Below are 17,666 nucleotides of genomic sequence, written 5' to 3'. Positions count from 1 at the left end.
ATACACAGACAGACCTCCATATTTGTTCATATTTCTTAATGGTAACAGTTGGTTGACTGGAAATGATGAATAGTAACTAGAAACAGTGCATGAAGTCTAAGGGTAGTAGCCTAGTGGGCAACACACTCGCCTATGAACCAGAAGACCCAGGTTCAAACCCCACTTACTACCGTTGTGTCCCTGAGCAAGACACTTAACCCTGAGCGTCTCCAGGGGGGACTGTCCCTGTAACTACTGATTGTAAGTCACTCTGGATAAGGGCGTCTGATAAATGCTGTAAATGTAAAATGTAAACCTGAAATCCTGTAGCCTTGTTACTCTGACAGGCTTGGACACAGAAATGCAAATTCAAATTCAAATGTAATGTACTGTGTTTTTTTTTTTAAATAGAATGTATGAATATTATGTGAATATGTAACTTAACTTTTCAACTGATCTATTGTAAATTATCATATCTTATTATATATAGCTAAAGCCTATTAATGTAGAAAGGGCTCTATATGGTTCTAAATGGTTACCAACTGGAGAAGGGACGTGGAACATGGCAACGTGAATTTAAAACATTGTTTGTCTGCTGAACCCAAACAGAAATTCTCCATCACTTCTTCCATTGTGGCCGCCTCATGCTGCCCGCCTGTCATAACAATTACAGTTTCACGCCGTCGTGCACCAACAGACCCCACACACGAAAACACGCCGGCTCTCTTCAATAATGGATAGTTTTGTTTTTCTCCTCTTTTCCGCTCCTCTCCTGCGCTCACCGGGGGTTGTTGAGGAGCACATCTGCGCTGTTTTGACTCGGAGGATCTTGATTGCATTAGACCGTAGCTGCGCGCTCGGCTCCTTCTGACGAGGCCGGAGGAAAACAAGTGCAACTTTCCCTGACAGTGTGGCGCGGCGCGGCGTCATTTCCTCTGAAATGTGAAGAGCGGCATGTGCGTCTCGGGGGAGGGGGGGGGGTGCAGCCCAGATAGGGCCCGGCAAAAACAAAAATAAACGTCCCTTCCCCTCGACTTGCATCCGCCGGCCTTTGAAAAGCAGGAGACTGTGGGGAGCTGGACGCTAATTAATTTTGATGCACAGTTTGTCTTGTGCAGCAAGTGACACTTATTTGATACAAACGCGCGGTTTGATCACGGCGTGTTTTCCTCGCGCGGGGGATCAGGTGTTAGCAGTTTGTATGAACTTCATCTAAATCGGTTCAAAAAGTACTTTTTTAAAATTCCTCACGTTCAGGCAAGCAGCCAGTTTCCGGCTATCGCCGCAGGAGGAATTGGGGACGACTTGCAGAGAAGGTGACAGCTGGTCAGGGCCCCTCATCCCGTTCTCGCAGGTACAGGGAACGCGAACGAGTCTCTCCACCCTCTTCAGGCAAATGGCTTTTTAATTGTCCGATAATGAGAGTATTTGGCCCAGCGCGTTCCCTCCTCTGCCATTCTTCTAAGTGCTCGTGGTAGTCATGGTATTAATGGTGACAAGGGGGGAATGTCACCCTTCTGACACCCGGCGACGTCTGCTGCAGAACGTGAGCTTTGCGTATGGGCCTGGTTCCGTGCTGCAGGAGACGGCAGAGAACAGGCCCGATGGATGCTCTCCAACCTCAACGTTTTATTGTGTATTGTGCGTTGTCTGCTTCTTTTGAGATAAGTGCTCGGGCCGTGTTACTTCAGAGCGGGAGAACATGGGGTGACGGTGTTATGTTTATTTGCCGGGTCATGAATATTCATCGTCTCCTTTGCAGACAGTGCGGCGGCCCATCGCTGTCCAAACCGAATCTTTCTTGCAGCATGCACATATGATGCTGTGATGTGATGCACGTGAACCAGAGCGGGATGCAGTATTCATGCTTTTCAGTTGTGTCTGAGTTGCCAGGTATTTTCCCTCCTCATATTCCGACATAAGATAGAAAAACCTCTGTTGCTTCTGTTTTCTGGCTTTTCTATCCAGGCCGGTTTAAATTTGTTTCCTACAGTACAGACAGGATCTTATTCATGAATTAATTACAGTTATTTTGTCTTCAGACTTTGCTACATGTGATGTGCGCATGTGTCTTGTTTGTGTCATGTATGTAATTTTGCAAATCCGCACACTTCCACTGACTGTTTGGCTAGAGCTGCATTTTCTCAAAGTTCACTCAGTGTCAATATATAAAGTGCAAATATGAAATTAGGGATTTTGTTATCTTTGTACAGATGTTTAGTCATTAGATAAGTGTGTGCACCGGCATTTCTGCTTGTCATCACAAGGAGAAAATATGTTTCATTATCCAGTCACGACCCTCTCGTCTCAGAGATGACGTTCATTCCTGCCTCGCTGAGCAGCGGTTTTACGGGGAAGGTGAAGGTAAACCAGCCTGAAGGTGTAATTAAATGTTGATTGAGGTTGCAGAACACATTTGCATTTATACTTTCTCAATTATTTTATTATTTCAGTATGTATGTATTAGTTCAGTAGGGTATGTGTTTTGCTCATGACTAGTATTTAATAAGAAAGATCATATCAATTATATGTTGTTTTAATTTACAAATTTTATGAATGGGATTTTCCAATACTGACCAAAAGTGTTGTGTTATAAAGCAGTATCTGAAATGTTGATTCAGCTTGGTGACCCGTAGAACGAGATTCTGGTGGAAAACGTGCAGTAAGCGATGTCGTCAAGGCCGCACTGTTCGCCTCGGTGCCAAGCACAACACTTTCCAGGCACAAACACAACAGCTGAGCGACTAGACTGCCTTCCAGTCGCGACGTTTTTACAGCGTGTAAGACTTCCTGTGGCCCATCACCCAATCAGGACCAGCCCCGGACTTCACATACTGACTATTATCACCCCGTAAATCTGCGTAGATCTCAATAAACTTCTCTTTCATTCAGCTCAGCTGCGCTAACGGCGCTGTAGGCAGCCATTAAAAGGCAAAGGGAGACGGACGGGGGCTTTTATTTTCCTCCACTGCCCATGCGCTGGGTCACCATCACCCCATGTTCTTAGCAGTATTCATTTTAGCCAATGAGGTTTCAGAAAAGCTGAGTAGCACCGCGTTGTATTGACGGGCCAAATTAAATTAATTTATCATCCATTTTTCTTGCTTGGTGGATCGGGTGGAAACACTGTGTTTTGGGGTATAGATTTTTACATACGTCTTCAGCTGCAAATCCATTCAGTCCCTTCCCTCCCCTGTGCACCCCCATCGTACCTCTGGGCTCTAGGCTCAGTGGCGAGTATTGATCACATCATCATTCAGCTTTGGCTCTCCCCTTCATCCGAACCACAGACTCAATAGCAGCAGGTGTATTAATATTGACGGCCGGCACGCCTCCCGGGCTCGGCTATCGGACGCAATGATTGAAAAGGCAGACAAAGCAATTTATCCACTCCTAAACCTGTTTATAATGAACTAAATACATTGCTCCGCCACCACAGGGCAGGACACTGCGTGTGTCTGTGTGCTCCGTGTTTAATTGGCTGATGGAACACAGGCTTTTTGTCTCTTTCAAAAAAAATGAATACATGAATGTTACCATACTAGTTGTATACTGTTTTATACAGTTTATTGTTGATAATAGTAGCCAAAATTGATGATAATTATTGTGTCATGATGAAGTATTGATGCAAAATCCTGGATAAAATGCAGAAGGCAAAGCTGACGAATGAGTCAGAAGACTTTGGTAACGGAACGCTGTGGCCTGTGACATTTTAAAGTCTTTTGCTGCTTTGACATTTAAATGAATATCCGTTTGAAGGTTAGCTGCTTGAAGGTCATTTTTGTCAATAGCGTGTGGGTGTGTGAATTCTGCTTCCGTGTGTTTATACCACCTCTACAGAGCGAACTGCTCTAAGTGCGAAAGTTTAATTGCACGTTGCACTAAAGCAGAGGCGATTGTGCACATAAATGTGTATGTAAATGGGGATGGTAATACAGCTACCCATGCAAACAGCAGTCATAATAACACCATACAGAACGATCACCTCCAAAGACACAGGGACATGACAAAGGCCTTTTTTAATGGAGGCCTAAAAAGCCTCACCATAAAAGATTCATAACGATTACTCTCTCTACAGCTCACTAACACTACAACAAAAATCTAACGAATTTATTCTGCGTCTTCTCCGCTAATGTTCCAGAGTGTGGTGACGGATGCGTCCTGGATTAGCCGTGTACTTGTGTTAAAGTGCTGCATGCACACCTGGCTCTGCGCAATTAGGCAGCTTTTTCCAGTGGGAATTCACGTCCGTTTCCTGTCTGTGCAGCCAATCGGAGCGCTGAACCCGAAACGGGCGGTGTTCTACGCCGAGCGCTACGAAGCGTGGGAGGATGAGCAGATGCCGCCATGCCACTACAACACACACTACTCCACCGCTGCCTCCACCCTGTTCTGGCTCGTCAGGATAGTGAGTATCGCTCCTGGTCTACAACTGAACCACCTGTCCCAGGGGGCACAAAATGCTGCACATTTCCTCCACTGGGAGATATGATGTATCATTTGATGCCCTGGTTGTCGGATGTATTGTGTTTTTTACAATAATAGCATTTAGTTTGCTTGTATATGTGCCAAATGTGCCGCTGTACTAATAAGTATTTCAATTATTACAACGATAAACTATATGCGTAAGCTATAAGCAAACTATAAGATATTTCTATAACTATATATAACTATAAGACTTTCATTTGCAATAAAGGATCACACAACAACACTGATTTATTTCAAAGCATGTTGATTTGAAATCATTTTGTGACAGAGTACAGATTTGTGTTTGGGGCAAATCAAAGCTTCTGCTCAAATTAAAGAAACAGGCCAACTCACCGGCCTTAGACACCTTTCATAAGGCACCCTGGGTAACGATTTACAGACGCCCGCTCTGACAGGTTTACGTGCCCGAGATGGCCCAGAGAGAGCAGAGCTACCGAGCAGAGACGCCCTCACGCAGCACTGTAACATCTCACTCTGCTGAGGCTGTAACCGTAAATGCATTGCTCGGATTTTTCCATTTTTTTTTTCTTATGCATTCGGATTCCGATGCACATAGAAGGCTTTGTGCGTCTTTATATGCAAACAACGTTTGCTGTACTTTTCACCCGCCAGGTTAGGGCTGCGACACAGTTCAGTAGATTGCTGACACGAGGCACACGAAATCGCTCTGAGATTTATTTCCTTCGTGCTAAAAAGTGCAACAAAGAGCTTGGTATTTTCATGCCTCCATCTCTACTTCCAATTAGCGCGGCAGGTTGATGAGCAGGAAAGCGGCCCTGACAGATTCGGCGAGTGCAACTGCGGCGCTCAGGCGGAGCGTCTGTCCTAGCGGGCTGATGGCCTACTGTAACTCCATGTGATGGAGTCCCATTTCCCTGCGCTGCCATCCCAAACTGATAACCCTGCGCGTAAGCCAATTAGATCGGCTGCTGCTCACAGCGCAAAGAAAACGGGGAGCCAGCTAATTAATTCAGCCTGGGGCGTCGGTACAGTAAATGAGGAGAAAACTTGCACCGCCACTCCATAATCTGACACATGAGTCCCTGACACCCAAATGATTGTGCGAATCGGAAATTTCTGGGCACTCGTCCAACAGAGCTCTCAATCACACCGTGTGAATTGTTTGCCATGAGGGTTCTTAATGATATATTATAATTATATAATATATTGCAATTATCTAGTCTTTTTTGTGCTTGTTTAATAAGTGAATTGATGTGTGTGTGTGTGCGTGTGTGTGTGTGCGTTTTTTCCCTCTGCAGGAGCCTTTCACCACTTTCTTCCTCAATGCCAACAACAACAAGTTTGACCACCCTGACCGCACCTTCTCTGCCATTGCACGCTCTTGGAGGAACTGCCAGCGCGACACGTCTGACGTCAAGGTGCGAGAGTTACAGGAAATATCTGGCCTGGCCTAATTTAAATGCAAATTCTGTTAAACACTTCAGCTTTTACAGGTCTGTCTGTCTGTGTGTATATGTGTGTGTGTGTGTGTGTGTGTGTGTGCTCACTGTTTTTATAACTTAAGGGCTTATTATAATCAGAAAACAGATATGCTTTCGGCAGGGTTAGTAGGTTATTTTTAGGTGTAGAAAATTGTGTAGTATAGGGGTTGTAACACGTTTGTAAATCTTATGTTACACAGTTATTACACTTCATCTTCAAATAATGCATTTTATATGTATGTTTTAGGATTTAATGAGTAGAGTAGGTGTTTAGGCAAAGAGTCGTTACACTTGTATATTTATACAAAGAATACAAAAAAGCATTGACCAAATTTAGGTCACTTTTTGTCTTTACAAAAATGTTCCCATAAATGTAAATTTGACAAACATGCTGCTCAATTTTCATGTAAAAACAAAAAATTTTACAAGGTGAATAAAGCCCCAGACTGGGACGAGGGGCGAGCTTTTCTTCTCCACGGAGCTAACGAGACAAAAAAAAAAGTCTGCAGAAGAACCCCGCTGCTTCCTCCACATTTTGCCCCTTCCACAGGACACAGCAGGAACACGCGCTGACCTCAAAGTGTCATATTTTTCTAGCACACCCCGCATCAGGCTCGCTTTGCCCCAGGCAATTAATAAAGCATTAATGACAAAAGCTATTTAAAATTTGCTCTTTTATATACAGACAGGCCTTTTACTCATCGCTGGGGCTGAGCGAACATGGTCTGCCACATACGTGCCGATGCGGAGAGCCCGGGCAGCCACATACTCATACGCCACCCTGTTAACAAATACGGCCTGCATAAAGCACTCCTGTGTCTGTCCACATTTGTTTTTACAGCGGCGCAGCTAGTCTAGATGTGTTTGAAGAGGGAAGAGACATTGCCTTACAAAGTCTATGTGTCTTTTTTTCTCCATAATGTATAAGTAACAGGACTCGGCTGGCCATTTTGCATTATTTTTTTTTGCTTTGCCACTGATGACATGTTAGTGCAAGTGCAGTTGACTTCCTGTTTGAATACCTGATTTTTTCCAGAGCAAAGGTTCAGTTTCATGGATCACCAGACGTAAAAAGGTCAAAATTACACCCTAAACGTAAAGCGGTGTTTATTAGACGCATGCAGGCACACTCCTGTGCATTGACTAAAACACACACACAAACACACACACACACATGCACACACACACACTCAGCAAGAGCTTGGGGAATGAGACTGGTTGTCTGAAAGGTGCTCCCCAGGGTTTGGTGCTCTGTTGTGCGAGCTGCCCTGGCCTGGTGCGTGGGGTCGTCAGGACCCTGATTAAAAGGTGGCTTGTTTTACCAGCGGCCCCTCCCCTGACCTCCACCCCCCTTCATTAACCCTGAGCAGGCTTGGCTGTAACGAGTACAAGGTGGGGGGAGGAAGCCGCGCTAATGGGCGGAGCATGGGAGGCTCTGAATTAGTTAATCTACCATGGGGCACAGCATCAGCTTTCAGTAGCAAAAAGCTGAGACAAGCACCCTGTATCCATGATGTCTGTACTGCAAATGCAAATTACACTAAATCTTGATGGTGAATAAGTGGTGGCGGTGCAATGTGATGCAGGTCAGAGCGATCCAGAGAGAAGCCCTCATCATCCAGCCAGTTGGGCAGAACATGGATAGAAATGGGTAGAAATACGAGCAGCAGACATCAGGGTTGTTCTCACCGTTTTACACACCCTGTGGGCAGAGTAAAAAACGGATTTATGAAAACATGGCAGATAAAGAAGAAGAGAGGAATGAAAGCAAAACAGAACAGGAGTCCTGAGTCCTTCGACCTGTCAGACACATGCAGGCAGAATAACACGCTAAGCGCTTTGAAATGGTTTTAATTTTTTTTTCCTCAAAGGGGAAGTCGAGAGAAAAGGCTTTGAGGTCACATTCCCCATGTGCACATGCTTGGATGTGCAGAGGCATCTGTCCCAGGGTATTCTGGGTAATGCAGAGTAGCAGACAAGAGCGAGACAGGAATGCACATGGACCCGGCTGATTGGGCACAACCAGTGTCCACAAGGGTCACATGGTTGACTTTAGGGTGTTCAGCAAAAGTCTTTGCAGTGTGTGTGTGTGTGCATGTGTGTGTTTCCTGTGTTGTGGTAATCACAGCCCTTCACTAAATGTACTTTTTAAAATTATTTATTTATATAATAATTTATTATTAAAAGACATTTTAATGGGTTATTTAACTGTGATGTGAAATGCTCAGCATACTTAACTAATATAGCCTAGAACAATATAGCAGAGGTAACAAATTTCATAGAAAATATTTAGCCTCAAACCAAAAACATTTGCTCAGCAAATTTGTCATTTGAAATTAAATTATAATTTAAAAACAAATATTATTTCTTTTGGATAATTGTGGTGCAACTGCAAAATACAGGAAGGAAAAGGGAAATATTTTTCTTTCCATTATTTCAGTGTTTTAAAGTGAAGGGTCTCTCAGAGAAGAGCCTTTCACTCAGGGCCAGTGGGCATTGACCCTCTTCCACAGCTCCACCAGGGCTTGGATTGCATATGGTGTACCTCACACCCCACGGGACCATAACCTAACCTGACCAAACACAACGAACACACCCCGGCACTTCAGTCAAAAATAACTGAAACTCCCCACGGCTCTGAAGGAGGCTGTTTATTTAGTTTTGATTCCCGTCTCCCTGGGTCACCCTGGATTCCTGAATGTGCTTAACCCTTTTTTAACACTTGCATCCTGCTCACTCAAGCCTCTTTCATTTGCCTCTTGTTACATAGCCGGTGTTTTGTTAAAACCAAAAAGGGAAAAAATCCGCCGTGCTGATCGATGCGCGGAGTCGGGGGAATGATGCGTCTCTCTCTCTCTCTCTCTCTCTCTCTCTCTTTCTCTCGCTCTGGCAGGAGCTGATTCCAGAGTTCTACTACCTCCCAGAGATGTTCGTCAACAGCAACAGCTATAGTCTGGGAGTGCGCGACGACCGGGCTTCAGTTTGTGATGTGGAACTGCCTCTATGGGCCAAGAAGCCTGAGGACTTCGTGCGGATAAACAGGATGGTGAGGACACTGCAGTTGAAGTTAAAGTCACTCCGTCTGGGAATGGTTAAAACGTCTTTTGGTTGAATAGCTACACCCTTTTGTCCAAGATAATCCATATTCTGGTCTGTGGCTATTTGCCTAAGATAAGGAAACGAATAGAAAATATTAGAACCTGAGCCGGAACCCGACAGAATCCAGCCGGCGCCTGACCCGAGCCTGGCCCAACCTGTCCCGACCCGACAAGAAATGTTTTTTAAAAACCCGGCTTTCTCTGCACGCACTACTAGGGAAAGAAAATGTGCGGTGAAATGAGACGGTTTAAACCATGAGGCAAGCCTACGTTTCATTTTCGCGTCTCTCTCGCATTAATCACCGGACGACGGTTGGCAGATATTTGCAAATCAAATGAACATTTAATTTAAAAAATGTACATTTAATAAAACACGTTTACCAGTCACCAAAACACATTTTCAAGCTGCGAATCATACGGAAAGGATAGGTACCATTGGCCGAAATTGTCACAAAATACCACACAAGCTCGACCCAACCTGAACCTGACTAAAAAATTATAAAAATTGGCAAGAATTATAATGATGTTGCATTTAATTTCAAAAACAGAAACATAAGCACAGAACTGAATGCATAATTTCCATAATAAAACGTTATACCTTTTGTCTCATCATATTTCAGTGTAGTTCAAATGTCTTTATCAAAATATAAACTTAAAATATTCTCAGTAAAACATCTATCATTACCAGCCTGGGCTTAGAAATAAAATAAATGCACATTTAGGCACATTTCTTGTTCAGCCGCGTGGCCTGGTTTTTCCCCTTTGCGGCCTCCCTGGACCCATCCTGTGCCGGGCCCTGTCAGGCCAGCGCCTGCCTGACTTATTCATGAAGGCTGTAATAAAGAGGTCCGCTCGATACTAACGCAGTCTGCCGCTGACCCGAGTGATGCCACTAAAGCAGCGGGCCCGGCAGTGTCCCCTCTAATGTTACCTTAATTCCGCCCTCATCAATCATGATTTAGTCTGGAGAGGACACTTGCGAGCTTTGAGTGTGTGTGTGTTTGTGTACATTGAAGTAAGCCCTGCAGTCTCGGAACCTTGCCCGACAGGGCTTCACATGCTCTTGCATGTGATTATTCTCCATATTTATTTTCAATGTTTATTTTTATATCAGCACTACATTTTTAAAAGGTCAAATAAAATAGAAACCAGCTCCAATTAGTGGAAGCTGAGGATTGGGCTAACGTATTGAGTGTTAATGATTTCTGCAATTTACTTTTTAGTAGATGCCCTTATCTGGAGCGACTCCCTAATTACAGAGTAAGCCCCCCTGGGGCGGGGTTAAGTGTCATGCTCCAGGACACAGTGGCAGTAATTGGGATTTGAACCTGTGACTGGTTCAAATTTGTTACCTACCAAGTATTTCCTTATCTGCAAACACACACACACACACATTCATTGTGAAATGTAGTACTTGGAGATAACACACAGAAACTTGCACAGTTATGCTGTGATATTATAGTGTGTTTTAATGCCATGTGGCAGTGTTGCATAGGAGAGGTAGTGGAAGCACACTTGACCTTTTCATTTGGCATGAAGGAGCCAACTGGGGAAGTGTCTCATGGGGGTGACCTTTCCCTGGTCAGCACTTACTCTCCCAAGGTCTACAAGCAGAAGATATAGCCAAGAGTCGTCTAAACCTCCAAAATCGGCCATAACAAAATCAACACACATGAAAGAGACATCATACTAATGGCTTCATAAAAACAAGCAAATGGCCAACACAGATAATATGATTTTAAAAACCACATCATATAATCATCATATAAGTAAGCACAGCCATTTTTATTCATACATTATTCAGTCAGTAGACAGTGTAGATTGAAACAGTGCTATGCTGGTTGTTTCTTACTGTTTTCTGGGGTGAACTTCAAAATCACAGACAAGAGTGTGGAGGACTGTGTTCTTTCCCTTCTTTTCATTCTGTTCTTTCATCCTTTGGCTCTGTCTGTATCATTTAATTCCCTCTTTTCCCCTGGTCCTAGTCTACCTCCCACCTCTGAAACCCCCACCCACTCCCTCCCCCCCCCCTTTCAATCTCCCTTTCTCTCTCTTCATTTCTCTCTCCCCCTCTCTCTCAGTGTTCCCATTGCATGTGTCACTTTCGATTGCGGTGACATGCCCTGTGGCGAGGCTGGCCCTGCTGTACTACAGGCCGCTTTGTTGCTAATAGCTGTTATTTTTGATGTGAGAGCGAGTGTGTAAATTCCAGCAGCAGGGCCCTGAGCTGCTAACACACAGGGGAATGTGTGTGTTTGTGTGAGAGAAGGAGACAGACAGACAAGTGTTTTTGTCTGTGTGCGTGCGTGTGTGCGCGTATGTTTTATGATGTAAAAAAATATTCACTCATGGGCATATTATTGAGGTTTCGTATATTTTTAAGGCAGAGTTTTTGTGCATGTGAGAGAGTGAATGTGTGCTTCTTTGTTATATTCATGAGACTTTTTGGAGTGTTTGTGTGCAAGAAACACAAAGGCGAGTGTGTGATCACTTAGGGGTGTTTGTGTTTGTGTAGAATGATGGTGTGTGTTACTCTTACATTTTGTCTTCTTTATATGAACGTGTGTGGGTCACATGGGAAGAGCCTGGCCAAGGCCTCTCCTTTCATCGGTATTCTATAATTATCTCAATCTGATTATCTAAGTAAATTAAAATTTTATTTGTCACGTACACAGTCATACACGGTATGATATGCAGTGAAATGCTTTTGCGACTGCTATTGACCTCAATACTACAAATATTGCAAGTATTCAAGTGAAACCAATATTGAAATATTGCAAACATAACCAAATATTACAAATTTATGTTTTTAAATATAAAATATGTGTAACAGGTAGGGTGAAGGTGTGCAAATAGGTAAAGTGAAGTTGTGAAACAGCACTGATGCATTGGCCGGTATTCATTGGTATTCTATAATTATCTCAATCTGATTATCTAAGTAAACCCCTGCACCCCACAATAAATGCATTCTGCTTGCAGCTACAGTATATCAGGCCTGTCCCACCACATGCATCTGAAGAATTACCTCCCTGGTGCTAATTTGCAGTTCTCAAGATCTCTTTGCAAAAAATAGCTCACCATTACTCTTAATAGATGATGGAGGAGCACCCTGAGGAATCATAAATATTTTTCTGTTTTCAGTGCAGATGGTAGCCATTAGGGATTTATAGACCACCAGAGATACCATTACTGTTTACCTTTTATCAAAGCACATTTACAAACCGAATGCTGCAAATGTAACAATACGACTTGATTAGTCCTGATAATGGTACCTGGCCTTTGATTATTGGCAGATACCAATAAGTACCAATTCAATCACAGTATCAAGTGTGCAATTAAAGATTTAGCATGAAAAATATCAGATCCATGTTGTTTAAACATACTATAGTTTTTGCACACAAAAGGGAGTATAATAGTCAATTGATATGCATTTGAAATCTGCAACAAAATGTCTTAACCACAATCCTCATGATCTTCAATTATGTTTTGCCATGATTTTTTGTTTGCATTTGCATATTCTGTAGTATTACTTTTTTTCAAAATTCAGAAGGAAATCCTGCCATTAAATTTTAATATTCAGCAAGATCACAAGGTATAATCTGGTATAAACCTGCTTTTCGAAACTTAATCTTTTGAATATATATTTATATTGATAGATATTGTATTTATTGAATATGTATAGAATTGTATTACAAATATTGCATGTGGTGAAACAAGGATATTAGATACAGTCACTTTTACAAAATTTTCACTCCACTTTGCTTTGGAGAAATATAATATTTGTTGGCCAGTTCTTAGCCAATATGCAATAAATGTCATTTCAAGTTAAAACTAAGTAATATGCAGTTTAGATTTAGATATCTTGTCTGTGCTGAACTTAATAAATGTTGTGCCGTGGTTTCCTTTTTGTTTAACATGTTGCCTTTTTGTGGCTTTCACCTCTAATTGACCACTTCTCTCTGACAGGCCCTGGAAAGCGAGTTTGTGTCATGTCAGCTGCATCAGTGGATTGACCTTATTTTCGGCTACAAGCAGCGAGGGCCCGAGGCAGTGCGCGCCCTCAACGTCTTTCACTACCTGACCTACGAGGGCTCCGTCAACCTGGACAGCATCACCGACCCTGTGCTGCGAGAGGTACGTCACCATGGCGACCATATTCAACCCCCTCTTCACCCCTCTCCTCTGCTCTTCTCCCCACACCGTACATTGCAGCAGACATATTTTACATAGGGGTGTTTCAGTGAGACATGATGGGAAAAATTCCTCATGTGTCCCTCACTCATTCGTGCTGAAGGGGCCTCGGGGCAGGAGAAGGCTTAGCTGCTGACTCACAGCTTGGAAATTGAGATCTCGTCTCTGATTGGCCGCTTGTGGTTTTGGAGGTGAGGGGAGGCGTCATCCCTGCACATATCTGGCCCTCATTTCCATCCAGAAGACCATATTAAAAAAAAGATTGGCGTGGATTCCAGCAACGGTTCACTGAAGTGCCCACATTGGCCAACACTGAGAAAGGGCCAAAACTGACAGATGATTATTATTAGCAAAGTAAAAATGCAATTTCACAACTAATGCGGTTGTTAGATTTACCCTGTTAATCTGTCAGACCTAGCATTTGAAACATTTTTTTCATTATTGATAACCAGAAGCAGCTGAAGGTGGCATAAGTGAAAGGAACGGTGCTGTAGCTCGGAAAAAGCCAGCTCTGGAGCAGCTGGCCTGCTCTCTCTCTCGCTGTCTCTCTCTCCCTCTCTCTCTCCCTCCCTCTCTCTCCCACCCCTTGTGATATCCACCATCTGCTGTCTGAAAAACAAGTCATTTATATACTGTCACTTCCAGGGGAGACTTTATTTATCAAGTGACCAATATGCAAATCGCTCAAGAGCTGGGGGTCTAATTATCAAACAATATGGAGGAGGCTTTGGTTTTCATCATTTCCTGCTACTTTTCTAGACAATGGCCATTATCGTCTCTTTCACGTACTCTGGCCTGTCTACCGCTCCAGATGTAGTGCAGGCTGACAGTAGCATTTGTTAGCTTCAGAGGACAGGATAGCACGTTTTTTTTTTTTTTTTTTGTACAACTGTCACCTGCCTGGCACAGAAGTCATCTTGCTGTTGGAGACAAAAAAAATCCCAACAACAAAGTAATCAGTTCCGTCTTCTCATCTTCATATCTATGTACGTGTACATTCCCTGCTGTCTCTCTGCAGCAGGGAGGTCACATGTAAGGTCAAGCATAAAACACACACCTTGCTACTTCCTTCATACAGACTTACTGACAAGAAAAGAAAGGAAAAGAGAAGAATACAGATCTGTCTCTCATGAACGAGCAGACGAGGGTACTGATTCAGCCCTGAGCTTCACACCAGATGAACAAACGAGGCCGGAGAAGAATAAAGGGCAGCCGCCTCGCTCCCAGAGCTGCGGCCAAGTGTTGAGGATGGGCCTGAAGCTATTGATTCATTCTGTGCTGACAGGTGAAGGCGCGACGCCCCGCATCAAACCGCTCCGGTTACGCCATTAAAATGTCGAGAAATTAGAGGTCGTGATAGGATCTGATTTCTCCCACTCCGTACCGAATTAAACGAGCCCGCGGCCCGTGACAGGCCGCCTCGGCTCCGGTTGAGGGCACTGTGACAGCTTTAGCGAGCCCCACGCTGGCACGACGGTCGCCTCGTCGCTGATGTTTATCGTGACAGCGGCCGCGTGCGGGAGTGGCGGCATGAACATGACAGCAGCCCCTTGATACAGACCCCGCTGCGTTGGCCACACAAGCGAAACAGACAAATGATGCATCAGGGAGACTTTGTTCGAAGGCCACTTTTGCCACATACCGTAACCTCGTCTTGCCGTTCCCCTGACAGACAAGACTGTTGTTGCGGCACTAAATTTACGTACAGAATGCTTAATGCTTTTCCTTTGTGCAGACACATTCTTAGTATGTGTTGTAGTATTTGGTTAAATTAACATGTTAGTCACGGTCAATTTATACATAGTTAATACATTAAATCAATTAAAAGCAGTTTACACAGTTGTGTTCCGTTTTTTTGATTTGGGGTCTAACTTATAATGGATGAAAATTCATTCTAGCCAGAGACAATGCTTACACAAAGATTTTTAGGGTCGATTCAGATGCTGCAACGTTTAAGTTCGTATTTAAATAATTTTCAAATGGATGCTCTTTGTCTGCGGATTGTCTGTTTTTTTCCAGTATAGAAATGCGGACATTTTTTTAAAAATTAGAGGTTGCCCAACTAGACTCGTGAGAAATAAACTAATTTGCTTTCCATTTGATTTTTATTTAATTTACTGTCTGCAGGGTTTTTTTTATTATTATTATTTAATATATATATAAAAAAAAAAAATAAGACCAGGTCATCTCCCCACCACTCCCTCACTGAGACTCTTTCCCACACTTGTCTCTGTATTTTATAGCTTTTATATTCATCATAGCAGGTTTCATCCTAAGAACTTGCTCTGAAAATTGACTAGGACAGAAAACAACCAGAGTCAAAATAGTGCAGCAATCGGCTTTAATGGGGATCAAGCAATCGTGGTCACATGGGTGCAGCGCACTCTTCTCGACCCAGCGGGGATTGTAAATACAGTATTAATTAGCATATGTACAATTCCCCAAAATATTTCCAACCAATCGATTCATCCAATACCACTCTTGTTAAGTTGCCCACCAATATTTACAAGGTGTGTGAAAATTGCCACACCAGCCATTACTATTCATGAATACATTTGTGAACTTAAAACCAAAAGAATAGTTAGCAGATTCATCAACTCTATGAATCTGTGAACACCTCCTGACATCAGAATTTGCTTTTAATTGGTAATACTTGTAAATTGTCTTGAGGTGGTTGGTTATTAATGGATGTAAAAAGAACAAACAACCCCATTATTTTTATTGCACTGTTCATCCTGATTTGTCTTGGACATATATTGTCCACTTGACACGTAGCAGCAACAGCAGTCATAACAAGGTGTTTTGGGGGTAAAACGTGTAAATGCATATATGGAGTAACAAATACATAGGTAATTATTGATATAAAGGTTATAAAAGAATTGTGGTTATTAATGTTCCAACAAATATATTATTAGTATAAAGCTTACAAACAACATTAGTAATAAGTAAAAGGAAAAATGAAACAATAATAGCAAAGCATCTATTGATCCTATTTTTTTAAACAGAACTAGTGACTGAATTCCAAAATATCAGAAGTAGGCTTTATGTTTAAGCATTTTTTTTTATCTCTAGGCTTGTATGAGTACAGCTTTTGAAGAGATCCTGTCCTTTTCGATTCTAATCGAGTGTAATAAGCACAGAGGCCTGTGTATGGAGCTCTCCGGGCTTCCTGAAATCAGATATGACTCGGAGAGGTGTTAACACAGTCATCAGTCATTTTCTTTATGCGTGTTTGAGGTTTGTTGCGAGGAATCTGCGCTGCTTCATTCCTGATCTTTTCCCACAGGACTGATTGACGTGCGATGCACTCGACTTTATTAATAGATCTGTTGTGGACTGACAGCTTTCTGCCATATGGCTCGTTTTTTGCCAAGCTCTTTTTTTCTTTCCTCCCTCCTACTGCCAGACATGCAGAGGTGGCGCTCACACCTCTCTTCGCTGGAACTAGCGTGTGTCGGAGCGAGACCTCGCCCAACAATTTCACACACGTGCACATAACAACTGCTGACTCACTGCTTATCCTTTTGTGCTATTTCAGAATAAGCAGGTGGAGCGGCCAGGTGCAGTATGGGTACGTCCCACGCCTGACAGGTGACAACGGATTAGCAAAAGAAGTAAATCAAACAGGGCTGTCAATCGATTACATTTTTTTAAATGGTTATTATCGTGATTAATCCTTAAGACCCAAAACTGGTGTGATCCGTATGACCTGCTGTTGTGTGCATTGAAACCTTTTTTTTTTCATCCTGCTGTTTTCCTGTCTCTGGCTAGGATGAATTTTCCCTCTCCGTGAAAAGGTCAGACCCGCACAGGAAGTAAAAAAAAAAAAAAACGTATTTTAATGTTTTAGAAAGTAATAGAGAGATAAAAATAAAGGTTGTAATCAGACTGCTACTTGTGGAAGTTCCCGCCATTCTCACCTCAGAGTCCCTCAGCCGGACTCGGCCACCGGTAGGCGCTCTGATTGACAGGCAATACCTGGTGATGGGGCTTTTGTGCTCATCCGAGCGCAGCAGCTGTTGCTTCGGGGGGAACTCGGCATCTGGCTTATGCAATAAGGTCCCTCTTATCAGCCAAGAAAGCCGGCTTTTAAGTGGCTTAAACTAATTAACTGTCTGTTAAGTGTCTGAGATCCGTATTCAAGACTAGCAAGGCGCTGAAGCGGGGGCGGCGGCTGACGTGTTGTGACAGCCGCGAGGAAGTATAACCTGGAGATAACCTTGATCTGCCGATGAGCTACTCAGCTTTGAGGTGAACAGCTAGGGCGCTTTCCTCTTCGCCCTGCTCCGGCGTTCGCCATCCTCCGCTCCTTTTATCCCCGCTTTCTGGAGAGCCTGCACTGGGGGGGACGGAGTGATGCTTTCCACATGGCTCAGCGACTCTTTCTGATCTCTGTATCAGATTACTTTATTTGAGCAGACATGCTGACCCCTGGCCCCTGCCTAACCTAAAATAGCTATAATGCGAG

General features: G+C 43.3%; 1 protein-coding gene across 22 annotated transcripts in view; it reads left to right on the top strand.

Annotated features, from left to right (window-relative positions):
- The window catches only part of LOC114769588 (neurobeachin), a 206,101-nt gene that overhangs the window by 176,072 nt on the left and 12,363 nt on the right, over positions 1 to 17,666 (top strand). For all 22 annotated transcript variants that reach the window (XM_028962751.1, XM_028962771.1, XM_028962754.1 and 19 more), the window contains 4 exons: positions 4,247 to 4,387; positions 5,727 to 5,846; positions 8,803 to 8,955; positions 12,974 to 13,141. In XM_028962751.1, coding sequence (XP_028818584.1) covers positions 4,247 to 4,387; positions 5,727 to 5,846; positions 8,803 to 8,955; positions 12,974 to 13,141 — 582 coding nt within the window. The remainder of the gene's footprint in view (positions 1 to 4,246; positions 4,388 to 5,726; positions 5,847 to 8,802; positions 8,956 to 12,973; positions 13,142 to 17,666) is intronic.

This window comes from Denticeps clupeoides, chromosome 19, assembly GCF_900700375.1.
Source record: "Denticeps clupeoides chromosome 19, fDenClu1.1, whole genome shotgun sequence".
Lineage (NCBI taxonomy): Eukaryota > Metazoa > Chordata > Actinopteri > Clupeiformes > Denticipitidae > Denticeps > Denticeps clupeoides.
The sequence above is the reverse complement of the archived record's forward strand: the minus strand, read 5'-3'. Positions and strand labels throughout refer to the sequence as shown.